Below are 16,997 nucleotides of genomic sequence, written 5' to 3' on the forward strand. Positions count from 1 at the left end.
CGGCGAGGTGACCAGCACCAGCAGAACCTTCCAGAAGGGGCTGGCCACCTGGGAGACGCACACTCACGCACCCGTCCACCCACCCACCCAGCACACCGCGAGCGCCCACGCTGCCTCCCCGTCACGCCTGCCGGCTCAGACCGGTGTAGCTGAGACTCGCTGGTGACAAGGACCGACCGTGTCCCTGCAAGACTGGTGTTCCAGCGGTAGGACAACAGGCCAGAAAGCAAACAGATGCAAACCGAGGCGGGGGCACCGGCAGGCAGAGGGATGCGGGAGGAGGTGCGGCAGCGAGCCCCTGCGGGAGACCGGCTGCCCCGAGCTGAGCCCCCACAGGGCTCCTGATGCCACTGTGTGGCCGCGTGGACTGGGCCCGGCCACAAGGTTCTGTGGGCCAAGGCAGGGCCAAGCTGGGTGTACAGGGGCCTCGCCCAGACACCCATGGGGGCACCTTGCTCTGGGCAGGTCCCACCCATGGCTGGGGTCTTCCACAGCCCTGGGCACCGAGACGGGGTCCAGGTTCCACCTGCCACAGCTTGCACGTTTGTCCCCATGAGCTCAGTTCAGTCCCCACCGTCTTCTGTTGATGGTGCGTGGAGGGTGATTCGATCCGATCCAGTTAAGCGAGGCCTGTCTGACACAGGACAGCTGTGGGGACAGATGGGACACCTGGCGCTCTCTCCACACAGCTTTCAGGCTTGTCCCCATGGTGGCCTTGGGACTGGCTCGAGGGGGACCGCGCCACACCTGCCACGCTCCGGCAAGGAAAGCAGCTCAGACCCCGGGGTGGCGTCCACCGCCACCGCCGCACTGTGGCCCAGGCCTGGGAGACGCCGGCCCACCTGGGTTCAGGACCTGGGAGACGCCGGCCCACCTGGGTTCAGGACCTGGGAGACGCCGGTCCACCTGGGTTCAGGACCTGGGAGACGCCGGTCCACCTGGGTTCAGGACCTGGGAGACGCCGGCCCACCTGGGTTCAGGGCCTGGGAGACGCCGGTCCACCTGGGTTCAGGACCTGGGAGACGCTGGCCCACCTGGGTTCAGGGCCTGGGAGACGCTGGCCCACCTGGGTTCAGGACCTGGGAGACGCCGGCCCACCTGGGTTCAGGACCTGGGAGGCCCAGAGTCTGAGACCGGGCAGGACCCACCCACCGGGTCCTGGTGACGCCTTCCTGCTGGCAGAGTCCCGGGGGGTGGGGGGCAGCATCACAGGGAGAGGCAGGAGCCTGCACACCCACCTGTGCCTCCCTCTCTCTCCTTATAAAGCCCCAGGTGCCAGCCCCGGCGGCCCCCCCCAGAGGCCCTGCCTCCAGAGTCCACCCCGGGAACCATTATCAGAAGACACTGGGGCTCCAATTCGAGCTCAGGGGATGAACAGTCACGCCCAGCAGACGGGGACATGGGCCACCTCTGTGCCGAAGCTGCAGGAGACAGCGTAAGACCCCCACGAAGGGCAACTCCTTTGCCAAATCACAAGAATGAGAAAGGCAGGCAGGGGAGGAGCGGGCTGCGGGGGGGCGGGGCGGGGCAGGGCGTGGCGGGCAGAGGCCGGCTGACAGGCGACAGGGACATGTGGACCGTCCTGGGCTCATGGGTGACACAGGCAGCTGCAGGAGGTCCCAGGACTTCGGGCAGGGAGGCAGCCGGTGCTGCTGGCACTCACAGGACAACATGGAGTCGGAATAACGAACAAATGAAGTCCCAGCGGCCGGGGGATAAGGGGTACGGTGAGGGGCAGAGCAGGGCAAAGCGGGGAGACAGCCAGACACGGGGACGTGGAGTTCATTCCCAACCGAAGCCAGGGACAAGGCCCGCAGGTCACCGAGTATTTCAGGCAGCGCGGAAAAGACAAGCAAAGGCCCTGAGGTGAGACGCACAGGCACATCTGTGGACGGCAAAGCAGGCGGCCAGGAGGAGGGGGAGCCGAGGTGGAGAAGCAGCCAAGGGCTGTCTGTCGGGACCACGGGCCCAGTCTGCAGCCCACCCAGTCGGGGGAGTGGCCCGTCCTGGCGAGGAGACCTGGAGGCACTACCCTGACCCTGGCACAGGGTGGGGAGGGGGTCCCGGCTCGAAATCCTGCCCCTCTGGGGACCCCACAGGGCTCTGGGAATCTGGGGGCCACGGCCCTCCCTCCTGGAGCGCCCTCTGTCCCCAGCAAGGGGCAGGCCCTGTGGGGAGCTGCGTGGGCGCCCTCTGCCCCCAGCATGGGCCAGGCCCTTTAGAGAGCTGCGTGGGCGCCCTCTACCCCCGATGTGAGCCAGGCTCTGTGGGGAGCTGCGTGGGCGCCCTCTGCCCCCAGCATGGGCCAGGCCCTTTAGAGAGCTGCGTGGGCGCCCTCTACCCCCGATGTGAGCCAGGCTCTGTGGGGAGCTGCGTGGGCGCCCTCTGCCCCCAGCATGGGCCAGGCCCTTTAGAGAGCTGCGTGGGCACCCTCTACCCCCAACGTGAGTCAGGCCCTGCGGGGAGCTGCGTGGGTGCCCTCGGCCCCCGACATGGGCCAGGCTCTGTGGGGAGCTGTGTGGGCGCCCTCTGCCCCCAGCGTGGGCCAGGCCCTGCGGGGAGCTGCGTGGGCGCCCTCTGCCCCCAGCGTGGGCCAGGCCCTATGGGGAGCTGCGTGGGTGCCCTCCGCAGGAGACGGCTGAGGGGGGTGCAGGCTGCCAGGGCTCCCATTGCCACTGGGGACGCAGCCCGCAGTGCCGGTCTGTGCACAGGGACAGTGGCCGTGGCCAGCCTCTTGTCCCCGGGCTGCCCTCAGTCCCCTCCCACAGCTCCTGTGACAGCGGGGGCTCTGAGGAGTGGGGCAGGGAGGACACGGACAGCCCGGCGTCCACACCTCTTCCCCCGGGGGCTGGTGGCACAGAGGCGAGTCCACGAGGAGGCCTCTGCCACCCTCTGGCCCACGCCAGCTCCTTGTGCAGCTCTGCAGGGACGGCTGGAGCCCGGCACAGATCCACCCCTCCCCCCGTCACTGACAGCCGGGGAGCCAGGCGCCCACACCCCAACCCTCTGGCCGCCCCTCCATCTCTAGGGCTGGGCGGTGGGACCTCCCCAGAGCCACAGAGCAAGGCAGCAGCTGGCCCTCTCAAGCTGTGGGGGAGTTGTCACAGCAAAGGCTGCGAGGACGTGCGGGAGACACAGCTGCCGGGGCAGCGCCGAGCGCCCAGGTGCAGCCGTGCCTGAAGGCGGGCTCCGCAGGGGCTGCTCGCTGTCTGTCGCCAGTTTGAGCTGGCTGTCGTGTGCAAACAGAAGATCCTGGCTCGTGGGGTTGGTGCCAGGAACGCCAGCAAACACAGCACAAGAACGGGAGGTCGCGCGAGTGAACCTGAGATGACTCACTTAGGGGACACTGTAGGCGGCAAGGCAAACAGGAAGGGGGCGGCGGGGGCTGGCCCTGCAGCCCAGCGCCTGCGGCTGCCTCGAGTCCTGGCTGCTCCGCTGCTACCGGGGTGACAGCTCAAGTACCTGATCCCGCCTCCCACTTGGGAGACGCGCAGGGAGTTCCAGGCTCCTGGCTTTGGCCCATATCGGGGAGTGGCCAGCTGATGGAAGACCTCCCTTCCTCCCTCTCTGGTTTTCAAGGAGATGAAAATCAACAAGTAAATAAGGACCCCGAGGTGCACAGCCCGCTGCCCAGGCCTCACCTCCCCCACTCACCTGCCCAGCCCCAGGAGGCGCTTGTCCCTCCCCCAGGCCCCTGCACCTTCCTGGTGCATATGGAAGGCACTGCCTCCCCGCCCTTGGGCCCAGGAGCCAGGGGCACCTGTCTTCCTGGCTCAGTCTCCGGCCACATGGAGGCCCCGCAGGCTGATGGCCTGAGAGCAGGGGCCGCCTGGTAGCAGAGGGACCCCCAGGGACGGAGCCTGCTCCACACTGCACCACCTGCACCTGCACTCTGTGGGCAGAGCCTGTGGGCGGGGGCTGGAAGGACTCCGCTCCCAGTGGACAACGCTGGCCGGGGGGTGGGGGGAGGGAGGGACCTACTGGACTGCGCTCCTCCCCTGCTTGACGTCTGACATCCTCCCAAGAGTCCATGGAGTAGGAGCTGTGAGAGCCCCGCGCACAAGGGGCTCACACGTGTGCGGTGTGTCGGTGCATCCCTGCATCTCACACGCATGTGCCGTGTCAGGGCCTCCTCGCATTCGCCAATACCTCTCTCTTTAAGACCACCTGTGTTCCAAGCGGAACGTTATGGCACTGCTCTCTGCAGGCGCAAGATTTAAATATAAGGGACGTTCAGACTGCCTCTGCCAGTCCCCCGCCGGTCTTGACTGGGCCGGGCAGGAAGCAGGTGGACTCCAGAGCATCACTCACGCGGCCCTCGGGTGCCCACGTCCCGCACGCAATGCCCGGGTGCTGTCCCCCGTCGCCTGCGATTCCAGCTCCAGGGAGGTAGCAGTGATAGCTGAAGCACCAGGTCCTTCTCGGGGCTCCAAGGGGGCCCCCGCCCCAGCCCCTCTCCGCTGACGCTGGCTCCCAGCACCTGGGCCGTCGCCCCCTCCCTGCAGCCTGTGCCTCTGTGGTCACAGGGAGCACGCGGCTTCTCGGCCTGGTCACCTCTCTGGCTGAAGGCTGGGCCACTTCCTCCCAGCAGGCCTGCAGGGGCTCCAGTCCACAGTGAACTCGCCGGCCCGGGCCCCAGGAAGGGCGCCACTGCCCGCCCCTCAAGCCTGGGGGCGCCGTCTCCCTTGGGTGCTGCAGTTCCCTGCCCAGCACTGGGGTGACCTGAGCAGGCTGGGATGCAGGAGGCCATGGACCCGCTTCTCCCCGACCTCGGGCATCTGAGCTGAGGGCTCCCACACGGCCACCCGGCCCAGCCTCTCCCTTCCGCCCTAGGCCGCCCAGCAGCTCCTGAGACCCAGCGACTCCTCCTGAAGCCGCCAGGATGCGGTGGGGCTTGGGGTGGGGGGCGTGTCTGTCCAGGGATGGACAGCGTCCCAGGGGGAGGAGCCAGCCCCCTCCAGCCTTCAACCTCTGCTCAAGGACTCTAAAGAACACCTCCAAAGATAGCACGCTCCGGCCCCCGCAGCAGGACCAGCTCCTGCCCACAAGCCAGCCCATGTGTCCACACCCCCACCCCACTCAGCCTGCCTGAGATGGCCAGGGGACAGATGGCGCGGAGCCACTCCCGAGAGGGGGCCCACCGCAGACTCCCGGTCTCCCCACCGAGTCCCCTGTGAGCTCGGGCCCAGCCTCGAGTTTGCGTGGCCACGGATCCTGGCTCGAGGGGTCCGGCTGAGGCTCTCTGCACAGTAGGAAGGGGAGGAACTGACGGGGCACCGTCACGGTGAGCGTCCTGCCAGTACAGCGCACGGCGCTGCACCAGAGCCAGGCGGCCAGGCAGAAAACCCGGGCTGGCGAGGGGGCACCGGCAGGGCAGGCCACACCCTCGCGCCACTTGAGGGACAGAGAACTGGGCAAGGACGGAATGGGCGGGAATGGGCAGGAATGGGCAGGAATGGGCGGGAATGGGCAGGAGTGGACAGGAGTGGGCAGGAATGGGCAGGAGTGGGCAGGAGTGGGCAGGAGTGGACAGGAGTGGACAGGGGTAGACAGGAGTGGACGGGAATGGACAGGAATGGACGGGAATGGACGGGAATGGACAGGAATGGGCAGGAGTGGACAGGAATGGGCGGGAATGGGCAGGAGTGGGCAGGAGTGGACAGGAGTGGACGGGAATGGACAGGAATGGACAGGAATGGACAGGAGTGGACAGGAGTGGGCAGGAGTGGACAGGGGTAGACAGGAGTGGACAGGAGTGGACAGGAATGGACAGGCTGCCCAAGGTTGTGCCCCGAGTGACGAGACCGTGCAAACCACGGGCGCTCTTGCCACAGGGAGCCCCGCAGGAAGTTGCCCAAGGACCCAGCTTGCCCGGACGCTCCAGCCAGGTAGCTGGAGGCCTGGATGAGACCGGACTCCAAGGTCAGGGCCAGACCCAGGGCCGGGCGGCTCACTGGGCTGCAGACAAGCTGAGCGTCTCTGCTGCTACTCTTACAAGCTCTGCGGCAGGTGCACGAGTCCCAAAGGCTGCCTTTAACAGAAAACAGCGCAGAGAACCCAAGCAACAGTGACGAGTCCCAGCGACAGTGACGAGGACGAGCCAGCGACAGTGACCAGGACGAGTCCTAGCGACAGGGACGAGGACGAGCCAGCGACAGTGACCAGGACGAGTCCAGCGACAGGGACGAGGACGAGCCAGCGACAGGGACGAGGACGAGTCCCAGCGACAGTGACCAGGACGAGTCCCAGCGACAGTGACGAGGACAAGCCGGCAACAGTGACAAGGACGAGCCGGCGACAGTGACGAGGACGAGCCGGCGACAGTGACCAGGACGAGTCCTAGCGACAGGGACGAGGACGAGCCAGCGACAGTGACGAGGACGAGCCGGCAACAGTGACAAGGACGAGCCGGCGACAGTGAGTAGGACGAGCCGGCGACAGTGACCAGGACGAGTCCTAGCGACAGGGACGAGGACGAGCCAGCGACAGTGATGAGGACGAGCCGGCAACAGTGACAAGGACGAGCCGGCGACAGTGACGAGGACGAGCCGGCAACAGTGACAAGGACGAGCCGGCGACAGTGACGAGGACAAGCCGGCGACAGTGACGAGGACGAGCCAGCGACAGTGACCAGGACGAGCCGGCGACAGTGACGAGGACGAGCCAGCGACAGTGACCAGGACGAGTCCCAGCGACAGGGACGAGGACGAGCCAGCGACAGGGACGAGGACGAGTCCCAGCGACAGTGACGAGGACGAGTCCTAGCGACAGTGACGAGGACGAGCCAGCGACAGGGACGAGGACGAGCCAGCGACAGGGACGAGGACGAGCCAGCGACAGTGACCAGGACAAGTCCTAGCGACAGTGACCAGGACGAGTCCTAGTGACAGTGACGAGGACGAGCCGGCGACAGTGACAAGGACGAGTCCTAGCGACAGGGACGAGGACGAGCCTGAGACAGTGACCAGGACGAGCCAGTGACAGTGACAAGGACAAGCCGGCGACAGTGACGAGGACGAGCCAGCGACAGTGACCAGGACGAGTCCCAGTGACAGTGACAAGGACAAGCCAGCGACAGTGACCAGGACGAGTCCCAGCGACAGGGATGAGGACGAGCCAGCGACAGGGACAAGGACGAGTCCCAGCGACAGTGACGAGGACAAGCCAGCGACAGTGACGAGGACGAGCCAGCGACAGTGACCGAGTCCCAGTGACAGTGACAAGGACGAGCCAGCGACAGTGACCAGGACGAGTCCCAGCGACAGTGACGAGGACGAGCCGGCGACAGTGATGAGGACGAGCCGGTGACAGTGACGAGGACGAGCCAGCGACAGTGACGAGTCCCAGCGACAGTGACGAACCCCAGTGACAGTGACGAGGACGAGCCAGCGGCAGTGATGGGTCCCAGCGACAGTGACGAGGACGAGCCAGCGACAGTGACGAGTCCCAGCAACAGTGACAAGGACGAGCCAGTGATAGTGACAAGGACGAGCCGGCGACAGTGACGAGGATGAGCCGGCGAGGACGAGGACGTCACAGAGCCGTGTTTCAGAGAGGATCCTGTGTACGCCGTCAGCGCCTCCCCTCCCCCAGGATCCAGCGTCCACACTGCTTCCAGGCCGAGGTGGACCACAGCACAGGGATACACACAGAGGGGTGCGCCCGGCTTCCAGAGGGCAACCTCAGAGGCAGAGTGAGGCCCCTCATCTGCCCCCTCCTGCGGGCAGGGGCTGGCGCAGCTACCTCGGGGCACACAGTGGACACAATCTGTGGCCCAGCACCAAGGCCTACGTGGATGGCTTTTAAGTTTATTTATTTATTTTTATTTGAAAAGCAGAGAGAGATGGAACTTTCATTTGCTGATTCATTCCCCTACATGCCCACAAAGGCCAGGCCAACGCCAGGAGCCAGGAACTCCATCTGGGTCTCCTGCACGGGTGGCAGGGACCCAAGGACTGGGGCCGTCACTGTTGCTCCCAGGGCGCGCGTGAGCGGGAAGACAGATCAGAGGTGGCACCGGAACCCAGCGCTCCGGTATAGGAGGTGGGTGTCCCAAACCTAAGATTCCCCGCTGTGCCACAGTGCCCATCCCTGGATTTTAAATGTAAGGGAACTGAGTGTCTACCTTGTTGAAAATGGTCTACTTTGGGTTTTCTATCACTCACAGCTGGAAGAAACATGAGCATCCTTTCCATTCTCCATCCCCTCTCCCTGCAGGTCTCTAACCTGTAGGTCTCTAACCTGCAGGTCTCTAACCTGCCCACACCTGGCCCCCTCCAGGGCACCCTCTACATCTGCTCCTCTTCTCACCAAAGCCACAGGGCCACGCCCACACAGCCACACGGCCACACCTCACTCTCTCCTCTACCTGGTGGCCTGGGAAGACCTTGCTTCACACCGGGACAGCTTCGCAGGCCGGGCTGCAGCCGCTGGTCTTCCCTGGACCTCAGCGCCGCCCCCCGCATCCATCCTGTCTCCCCCACTCACCCTCCACCTTCACACGGGAAGCTGCCCCTCCCCCTGCCTGCTCCAGGCCCAGCTGAGCGAAGCGGCCCAGGCTCTACCTTCCCGACACTCCCAAGGCCCGGGGCGGGCACACAGCCCAGACACCGATGAATGAATGAATGAACTGGCTGTCCCAGGTGGCTCCTTGGAAGGGACGCACTCAAAGGGAAGAGGTCTAGGCGTTAAAAACGTCAAAAGGAAAATCCATAACGACGGATCTTCTAGCACGGCATCTCCTTAACCACATGGCTTCGGCAGGGGCACCCTGTGGGCGTGGGCTGGGCACTGGGCGGGGCACTGGGCAGGGCTTGCTGGACTTGGCACCTGGCTGCCGGGCCCGCCCACACGCCTCTCACGGATGGCGCGTCTCACACGTGCCCCCTGAGCAGGACCCAACTCCTTCAGGGAAGAAACCCATCGGCCACCTTGAGTCGTTACGGGACCCCGAGCTGGGCTCCAGGTGGGCGGAGGTAGCGTGGCTCAGCCGATCGCCACAGCCCTGGCTCCCAACACCGCCAAGCCCACGGCTCCGGCTTCTTCCCTCTCTCCCGTGGGAGATCCGGCGTGAAGTTTGTCTTGGGACATCGCAGACCCCAGCGTGGCCGGAGCACTGTGTGGTGGCAGTGAGACCAACAGCCCTGCCCAGCTCCTCTGAGAGGCGGCGCTGCTTCCCGGTGGGCACCAGAGGGGTCGGCGCTCCCCACAAGCTCCCCACTGCGCCTCCCACACCCCCACCCCGGCTGTGCCCCTCCCAGCCTCATCCTCAGGGCCCCGGCCCCACCCTGCCCCGCCCAGGCCCACTCTGCGCCCCGCAGGTGCCCCCGCCCAGCCGCCCACGCCGCACGGGCAGAAGCTCAGACGATCGCGAGAAACCGCGTGTTCTGTATTTCACTCAGGCACCTGGAACACAGGCCAGCCTAAGACAGGGCGTAGCAAACAATATATTTATTGTGTGTGTACAAAATCTAGTATGAAAAACATAATTTTCTCATTTAGGATGATTCATAAATGCACTTTGCTGAAAGCAAATCAGAGTCACAGACGGAGACGGCGACGACCACGCGGGCGTCCACCGGGGCGCTCGGCACGAGGACTGGGTGCCGGGGCCTGGCCTTGCCCTGCTGAGTCCCGGGGCCACAGGCGGAGAGCAGCAGGAGGCCACGCCCTGGCCACGCCCTCACTGGTAGGTGACCTTCACGCAGAACGCCTCCTCGTTCTTGTCCTCGTGGTCGTTGATGTAGATCAGGATCTCCTCCTGCCCCGCGCTCTGCCGAGGCGCAAACCGCAGGCCGATCGTGTAGGTCTCGCCCGCTCCGACCTGGGGAGCAGCAGGATCCCGGTGCCGCCTGAGCCGGCCCCGCCCTCCCATCTCGCCACGTCTGTGGGGGCCAGGGTCAGCCCCGGGGGTGTCCAAGGCCTGCCCGAGACTCCAGCCAGGCGCACTGCCCCGACAGGTGACAGGTGGTCGGACTTGGGGGCACACCGGCTTCTGACCGGAACTCACCTGTGCGCCCCCTCCCACCCTCGGGAGAAACCTGACCCAGCCCCTGGCAGGTGGAGAGACCCCGTCTGCCCCAGGACCCCCAGACGGTGCAGGGGGAGGCTGGAGGGGCACCCCTGCCCCGCCCCCGCACCTGGAAGGAGTCCTCCTTGAACTGCAGCAGCTGCGGGTGGTCACTGTGCAGGTGGTAGGTCCTCCGCGAGGGGTAGGGGTTGGTGTAGGTGATGCGCTTGTGGGCGCCCTGCCCCTCCCCCGCAGCCATCGTGATCTCAAAGGCCTGGAGGAGGAGACGGCCGGACGCTGTGGCCACACCTGTGGCGACAGCCAGGGCTCTTTCCCAGGTTTGCTCAGCCTGTCCCACGCTGTGCGGGCCCCAGACGCAGGGGAAGACGGCCGAGCTCGCTGGAGCGTCTTCCAGAGCCGGCAGCCGGCACAGGAGCGACACCCCCACCCCACCCAGCACAGAACCCGACCCACCCGACCCACGCAGCCGAGGCACAGGACCCGGCGACAGGCCAGCGCTGAGAACCATGAGGCTCGGGCCACCGTCGCCCAGCCTGCACGCAGCCCAGGGACACACCTTGGAAATGAGCGGCTGGCGGCAGGAGAGGCACACGAGCCACGAGGCCACGAGCTGGTGGCAGTCCACGTCGACCAGGTGGAGGTGGACGAAGCGGCTGCCGGCCCTCCGGGGCCTCACCCCCACGTGCAGGTCCTGCACCGCGTGCGGCGGCAGCACAAACACCCCTCTGGGCTCCGTCTTCCAGGGCAAGGAGGCGGGTCAGGGCCCAGAGGCTGCCAGGCTCCTCCAGCTCGGGGCAGCCCGAGCAGGGGCGCAGGCCCCTTGTCATCACCCACCCCGTCCCCTCTCCCGGGCCCCGCCAGGGGGGGCTTGGCCAAGCGGGTAAGAAGCCCGCACCCCTCCGCGCAGCGCCTGGCTCGAGTCCCAGAGCCTGCCAGCGTGCACCCTAGGAGGAAGTGGTCATGGCTCAAGCCATCGCCCGGCACGGGCGGCTGGCCCTCGGCGTCCACACGGGTGGCAGCTGCTGTACTAATTCCGTCACTGACGTTCACGACAACGCCAACCGCCAGCCTCAGCCCCCAGGCCGCTCGGCCCAGCACTGTGGACGGAGACCCGCCCGCCCGCCCCCTCCAGCCGCTCTGCCCGCAGCAGCAGACGGCGCCCCCGAGAGGCCGCACCTTCAGCTCCTGGGGGTGCGACGTGAAGGCTCTCACTTTCCTAACTGTCTGTGTCCCCCGGAGGACGAGGGACAGGCGGGTCAGCTGGCCTGTGACACAGGAGACATCCACGCGCTGCAGGGAGTGGAGGTGGACCTGCCAGGTGTGCAGGGGCGTGGCCAGCCAGCGGTCCCTGCGGCGGGACAGGAGCGTGTGGGCACCCTGACGGCAGCGCCGCCCACAGCGGCAGCCGAGGGCGCAGGGACGGGAGCCCACTGACGGCCACCCAGCCCTCGGGGTGGGGCCGTGGCCCGTGCACCACTTCTCTGAACCCAGGACCTGCCTGGTGGGGGACAGGGGAGGTCGGGACAACACATGGAGGAGGGACAGTGGACGCCCCCTGGACAGGCTGCAGCCCCCACGGCGTGCGGGAGAAGGTTGGAGCCACCCACAGGAGCCCCACACGGCTCGGCACCAGGACTCCAGGTGAGGCTCCCGGTGGCTGGGAGAAAGGAAGGGACCAGGCCACCTTAACTGGGCCAGGAAGCTCAGGGACAACGCGTGGCCTTCAGGGCTGAGGGTGAGGACGGCCACCTCCCCCAGAGTCTCAGAAGAGAACAGTGCTGGCCAGCACTGGCCACTGTCTCTGGGCGCACACACGCACGTCCCCCGTCTGCGGGGCCGTCTGTGCCTCCCCCGCTGGCCCCGGGACTCGGCACCAAGCAGCAGACCCACAGCCCCCGAGGCGAAGGCCAACTCCCGCTCCGAGGTGGACGAGGGGCAGCCGAACACCCGCCCGCCGCGCCCAGGCCACAGGCTTGCCGACTCACGCGTAAATGACCACAAAGAAGTCTTTGATCTCCGGGCTCGGCCCACTGGCCACCTTCAGAAACACGTCCCGTGGCTCCCCAGGGCCCTGGCAAGCAGACCGGGGCGCATCAGTGCCAGCGCCGCCCACCACCCCGGCTCGAGCCTGGCCCAGCCCCTCCCCCGCTGACGCTGTCAGCTCTCGGAGCCCACGACATCATTAGCGCTGATTTTGTGTGGATTCCAGCAATTACACTCTGCAGATTGTATCTAGTTTCCTCACCAGTCATAACACAATTATTGTGTTATCCTTTACAAAATGGCAATTAATAAGCGCTTAATTAGCATTCACTGTGCTTCACGCCCTTTTTAAATTTAAATTCTGATGATGACACAGCTGACCTGGTGTGAAAACGCACCCCTGAGGCTCCCATTGGCCCAGAACCGGAAAGGAGGCGGCCAGGGGCCCTGGCCAAGACGGGGCCCTGACCCACGCACCACGTTCTGAGCCTCGCAGACGACGTTCGGGTCACTGCACCGCACATGGACCGGCGGCTCCTCGGCTGGCGTCCCCACGGGGGCACCTGCGGTGGGGACAACAAAGATGCCACCTCAGCCCAGCGCAGCAGCTGCTGGCACGGCCACACCCATCTCCGGCTTCTCAGCCACCGCCCCAGGGAGTCATCCACGGGGTCCCGGGGAGCATGGGCGCTGTGCCTGCTCCCAAGGGCCCCCCAGGAACGAAGCGAGGCTTTTCCAGGCACGGCCGCCACGTGCGGCGAAGGCAGAGGGAGCCGAGACCTGCAGAAGGGAGGAGCCAGCCACCAAAGGTGCACCTGTCACCTCCAGGGAGTATGGATGTGGCGCATCCCCCAGGGCCATGTGCTGGAGCCTGGTCCCCGGGGTGGCAGGATCCCCAGGGAGGACCTGTATCCCCATGAGGTAGGAGGGGCTGCTGGAGCTGCTCAGGTCACCAGGGGCAGCCCACTAGGGGCGGGGGCACCCGGCCCAGCTGGCTTCTGTCTGGTGACAGGTCTCTCCCTGCCAACGGCCACGAGGACCTCACCAGAGCCACACGGATGCCAGTGCCGTGACCTCGACTCTCCGCAGCTGTGAGCCAAGCGGCCCTCCCTCCATGTGGAGTTAGGCTGCCCGGTGTTTCCTGGTGACAGTGAGAACACACCGGCACAGCTGCCAATCCAACCCACGACGGCAGGCGGCAGGAGCGACCCCAGCCCGCAGGTAGATGAGGCGGTGAGGCCGCTGCCACCGTGGGGCGACGCCTCTGCCCCGAGGGGCGGCGGGACCTGCCTGGGAGCCTGGGCCAGGGAGGCAGGCGGATGGCCTTCTTCAGGAAGGTGAGCTCCGGGTGGTAGAAGCGGAAGACCTGGTCCACCACGTGCGGCTGGGGCTCCACCGTCAGGCAGAGCACAGCGATGGGCTTGCCGCCAGCCGCTCGGAACACGACCTGCAGGAAGGCAGCGGGCAGGCTCAGGCCGCGCCCACAGGCAGCCTCCACCCTCTCAGAGGGCACAGGGACCCCCTCAGCCCCTCCCCCACAAGGCGGAAGGACCAGCAGCGCCAGACGCAGGGACAGGCCTGCAGCAGCCAGGACCACCCCAGGGCACCGCCCACCCGGCCCAGGACGGCACAGCATGGGAGGGCGCGTGGCTGCACGGCCACCCTGGGCGCACGCTCTGCACACGCCACTGAGGAAGGCTTGCAGTCCCAGTACACAAATGACCCGACGTGGATCCACACCCCCAGACGCGCACCCACAGAAGGAGCCTGACACTCACCCCCTGGGCGTCCTGAGCGTTGGGGGAGGGCAGCAGCACGAGCGCCACGTGCCCAGGTAGAGGGGCCGGGAGACAGCCCCAGTCCTGGGGCTGAACAGAGCTCCCCAACCTCACTGCCCGGATGTGTTCACCCGGACAACTGGTGTAGCAGGTACCCTCATCTCAACACACACACACACACACACACACCAGGCACACATGAGCTGTGTACACACACACACTGGGTACACACGCACACACCAGGCACACATGCACCGTGTACACACACCATGTACACGTACACACCATGTACACACATATACCATGTATACACACACAAAGGGTACATACACTATATACAGACACCATGTATACACATACCAGATACACATACCATACACTGGGTACACGCACACACCATGTACACGTACATACCATGTACACACATAGACCATGTATACACACACAAAGGGTACATACACACACTATATACAGACACCATGTATACACACACACACCAGATACACATACCATACACTGGGTACATACACACACTATATACAGACACCATGTATACACACACACACCAGATACACATACCATACACTGGGTACACACACACACTATATACAGACACCATGTATACACACACACACACCAGATACACATACCATACACTGGGTACATGCACACACCATGTACACTCACACCGTGCACACACAGACCATGTACACATACACCTTGTATACACACACACACTGTACACAATCATGGACACACACACAATATACACACACATCTATGCACATACACCGTGTACACATACACAAACCATGCACACACACGTGTGCACACATGCACGCTCATGTGAACCAGAGGAAGAGAGACAGAGGCATGATCTTTCTGAACCTACAAGGACTTGATAAAGTCCATGGAAAATGGAATTAAAGTTTATTTTGGTGAAAAAGCCTTTGAAATCCATGCACTGTTTTTTCATCATCAGTGTGTTCCATGAAACTTTTGAAGACCTTGCATTTCTTGTGTTACAGGTTGACTGTAGATTTGTGTAAACATTTTCATTTTAGAAACAAAGTGAAGCTTAAAAAGAACCTCTGTGTATTGGCAGTAATCAGAAAAAGGCACCCCCAGTGCGTGATGTCACAACAGAGACGACCAGGACCAAGGACAGCCACACACAGCCGGAGCTGCGGCGTCCTGATCACGCCGGCACACGGACGCTGAGACACCCAGGCCGACCGTGTGGCCAGCAGACCACACCCAGGGGGATTTGGCAGACAAGGAAATCACGGGACAGGAGCTGCGAATGACAAACAGGAAGCGAGACAGCAGGAAGAATCCGATGCTCGACTGGGCCTGGGGTTAACCCACGGTGTTGTCTCTACAGCTAGAAGCAAGAGTCTGTGCACGTACACACACACACACACATGTACACACCACATATGGTGTACACATACACATGTACATACCACACATGTTGTGTACACACATGTACATACCCACACTGCGCAACACACACATGTACATTCCACACATGCTGTGCCATACATGTACACACCATACACGCTGTGCAATACACACATGTACATGCCACACGTGTGCACTTGCACACATACATAGCACACATGTGCACATGCACATACATAGCACACATGCTATGCATTGCGCACATCTACATACCACACGCTGTGCACATGCAGACACATAGAAGATACAGAAAGAATGCTCACGTGATTTCTGCTGGTATAAATTATGTCTGAGATGAAAACTGTACTGGGTAGGATGAAAATAAAACAGCAAGAAAAAGGATTCGTGAACTTGAAGTCGTCACAATGGAAATGCTTCAAAATGAAACTCAGAGAAAACTGAAAAATTCTTGACAGAGCAGCACTGAGAGGTGGAGTAATTTCAAGCAGATGATGAGCGCTAAGGTGGGCACTGAAGTCCCCAGTACCGTTGTGCGGCGGTCTGCGTCCCTCCAGGTCCATGAACATCGCCTTTACGTGGCCAGGCGCCCCGTGGTTAGGGGCACACACGCTTATCGCAGTCACATCTCCTGCTGAGTGGATCCTTAATCACTGCATGGTGCCCCTCTTTGTCTCTTTTCACGGTTTCTGTGTTAAACTCTGTTTCGTCTGGTGTCAGGATGGCTACCCCAGCTCTGTTTTGGTTTCTGCTGGCGTGGAATACCTTGCTCCATCTCTCACTTTCAGTCTGCGTGCGTCTTTGTTGGTGAGATGTTTCTTGCAGGCAGCAAACAGATGGGTTTTGTTTTTAATCCACTCAGCCAGTCTGTGTCCTGTAACTGGGGCGCTGAGGCCATCGACATTCAAGGTGGCTTGATAAGCAGCGACGTTGCCCTGCCGTTTTTCCATGAATATTCCGGTTGATGACTCTGGATTTCCTTTGCTCTTTTACTGCGAGCTCTCCTTCCTTCCCCTTCTTCCACAGCGATGGCCGTGTCTGTGTTTCCGTTTCTGTGTGCAGCTCATCCTTCAGCATCTTCCGCAGGGCTGGTCGGGTGGTGACAGGTTTTTCAGTTTCTGTTTGTCGTGGAAGGTCTGTATTCCACCTCTTCACAATGAGAGCTTTGCAGGTGTAATATCTGGGTGACGGCTTTTTTCTTAGGACTTGGGCTGTATCTCGCCATTCTCTCCTGGCCTGCAGGGTTTCTGGTGAGGAGTCTCCATGAGTCTAATTGGATCCTCTGAACCTGATCTGACGTTGCTCTCGTGCACATTCTAGAATCTTCTCTGTATGTCTCGCTGTGGAGAGTCTGACTACCATGTGCCGTGGTCATGTCCGTTAGGAGTTCTGTGTGCTTCCGTACTCGGATGTCCCTTTCTCTCTTCAAATCAGGGAACTTTTCTGTTATCACTTCACTACAAAGGCCTTCTAGTCCTTTCTCTTTCCACGCCTTCAGGAACTCCTAGAACCCGTGTGTGGGTCACTTGATGGTTTCCTGTAGATCCCCAACAGTGAGTTTTAGTTTTCTAATTTCCTCTTGTGTTTGGTCTGACTGTACAACTCCCTGTGCTTTGTCTTCCAAGTCTGACATTCTTTCTTGTGCTTCACCGACTCTGTTGTTGCGGCTCTGCACCGCCTATCTGTTCTGTTGAATTCTGCATTTCAGTTAGATTTCTCTTTAAGGTCTCAATTTAGTGGGAGAAATTTTCTTTCATGTCAGGTACAGATTTCAGTAGTTCGTG

The 16,997-nt window shown here is 62.9% G+C and overlaps 1 protein-coding gene across 5 annotated transcripts in view; it reads right to left on the bottom strand.

Annotated features, from left to right (window-relative positions):
* Nucleotides 1-9,461: 9,461 nt before the first annotated feature.
* Nucleotides 9,462-16,997, bottom strand: part of NPHP4 (nephrocystin 4) — a 120,726-nt gene continuing 113,190 nt past the window's right edge. For all 5 annotated transcript variants that reach the window (XM_062190336.1, XM_062190335.1, XM_062190334.1 and 2 more), the window contains 7 exons: nt 13,304-13,460; nt 12,491-12,576; nt 12,016-12,101; nt 11,207-11,378; nt 10,587-10,766; nt 10,140-10,283; nt 9,462-9,823 (listed from right to left, as the gene is read on the bottom strand). In XM_062190336.1, coding sequence (XP_062046320.1) covers nt 9,683-9,823; nt 10,140-10,283; nt 10,587-10,766; nt 11,207-11,378; nt 12,016-12,101; nt 12,491-12,576; nt 13,304-13,460 — 966 coding nt within the window. In that variant the 3' untranslated portion in view covers nt 9,462-9,682. The remainder of the gene's footprint in view (nt 9,824-10,139; nt 10,284-10,586; nt 10,767-11,206; nt 11,379-12,015; nt 12,102-12,490; nt 12,577-13,303; nt 13,461-16,997) is intronic.

Source organism: Lepus europaeus, chromosome 5 (assembly GCF_033115175.1).
Source record: "Lepus europaeus isolate LE1 chromosome 5, mLepTim1.pri, whole genome shotgun sequence".
Lineage (NCBI taxonomy): Eukaryota > Metazoa > Chordata > Mammalia > Lagomorpha > Leporidae > Lepus > Lepus europaeus.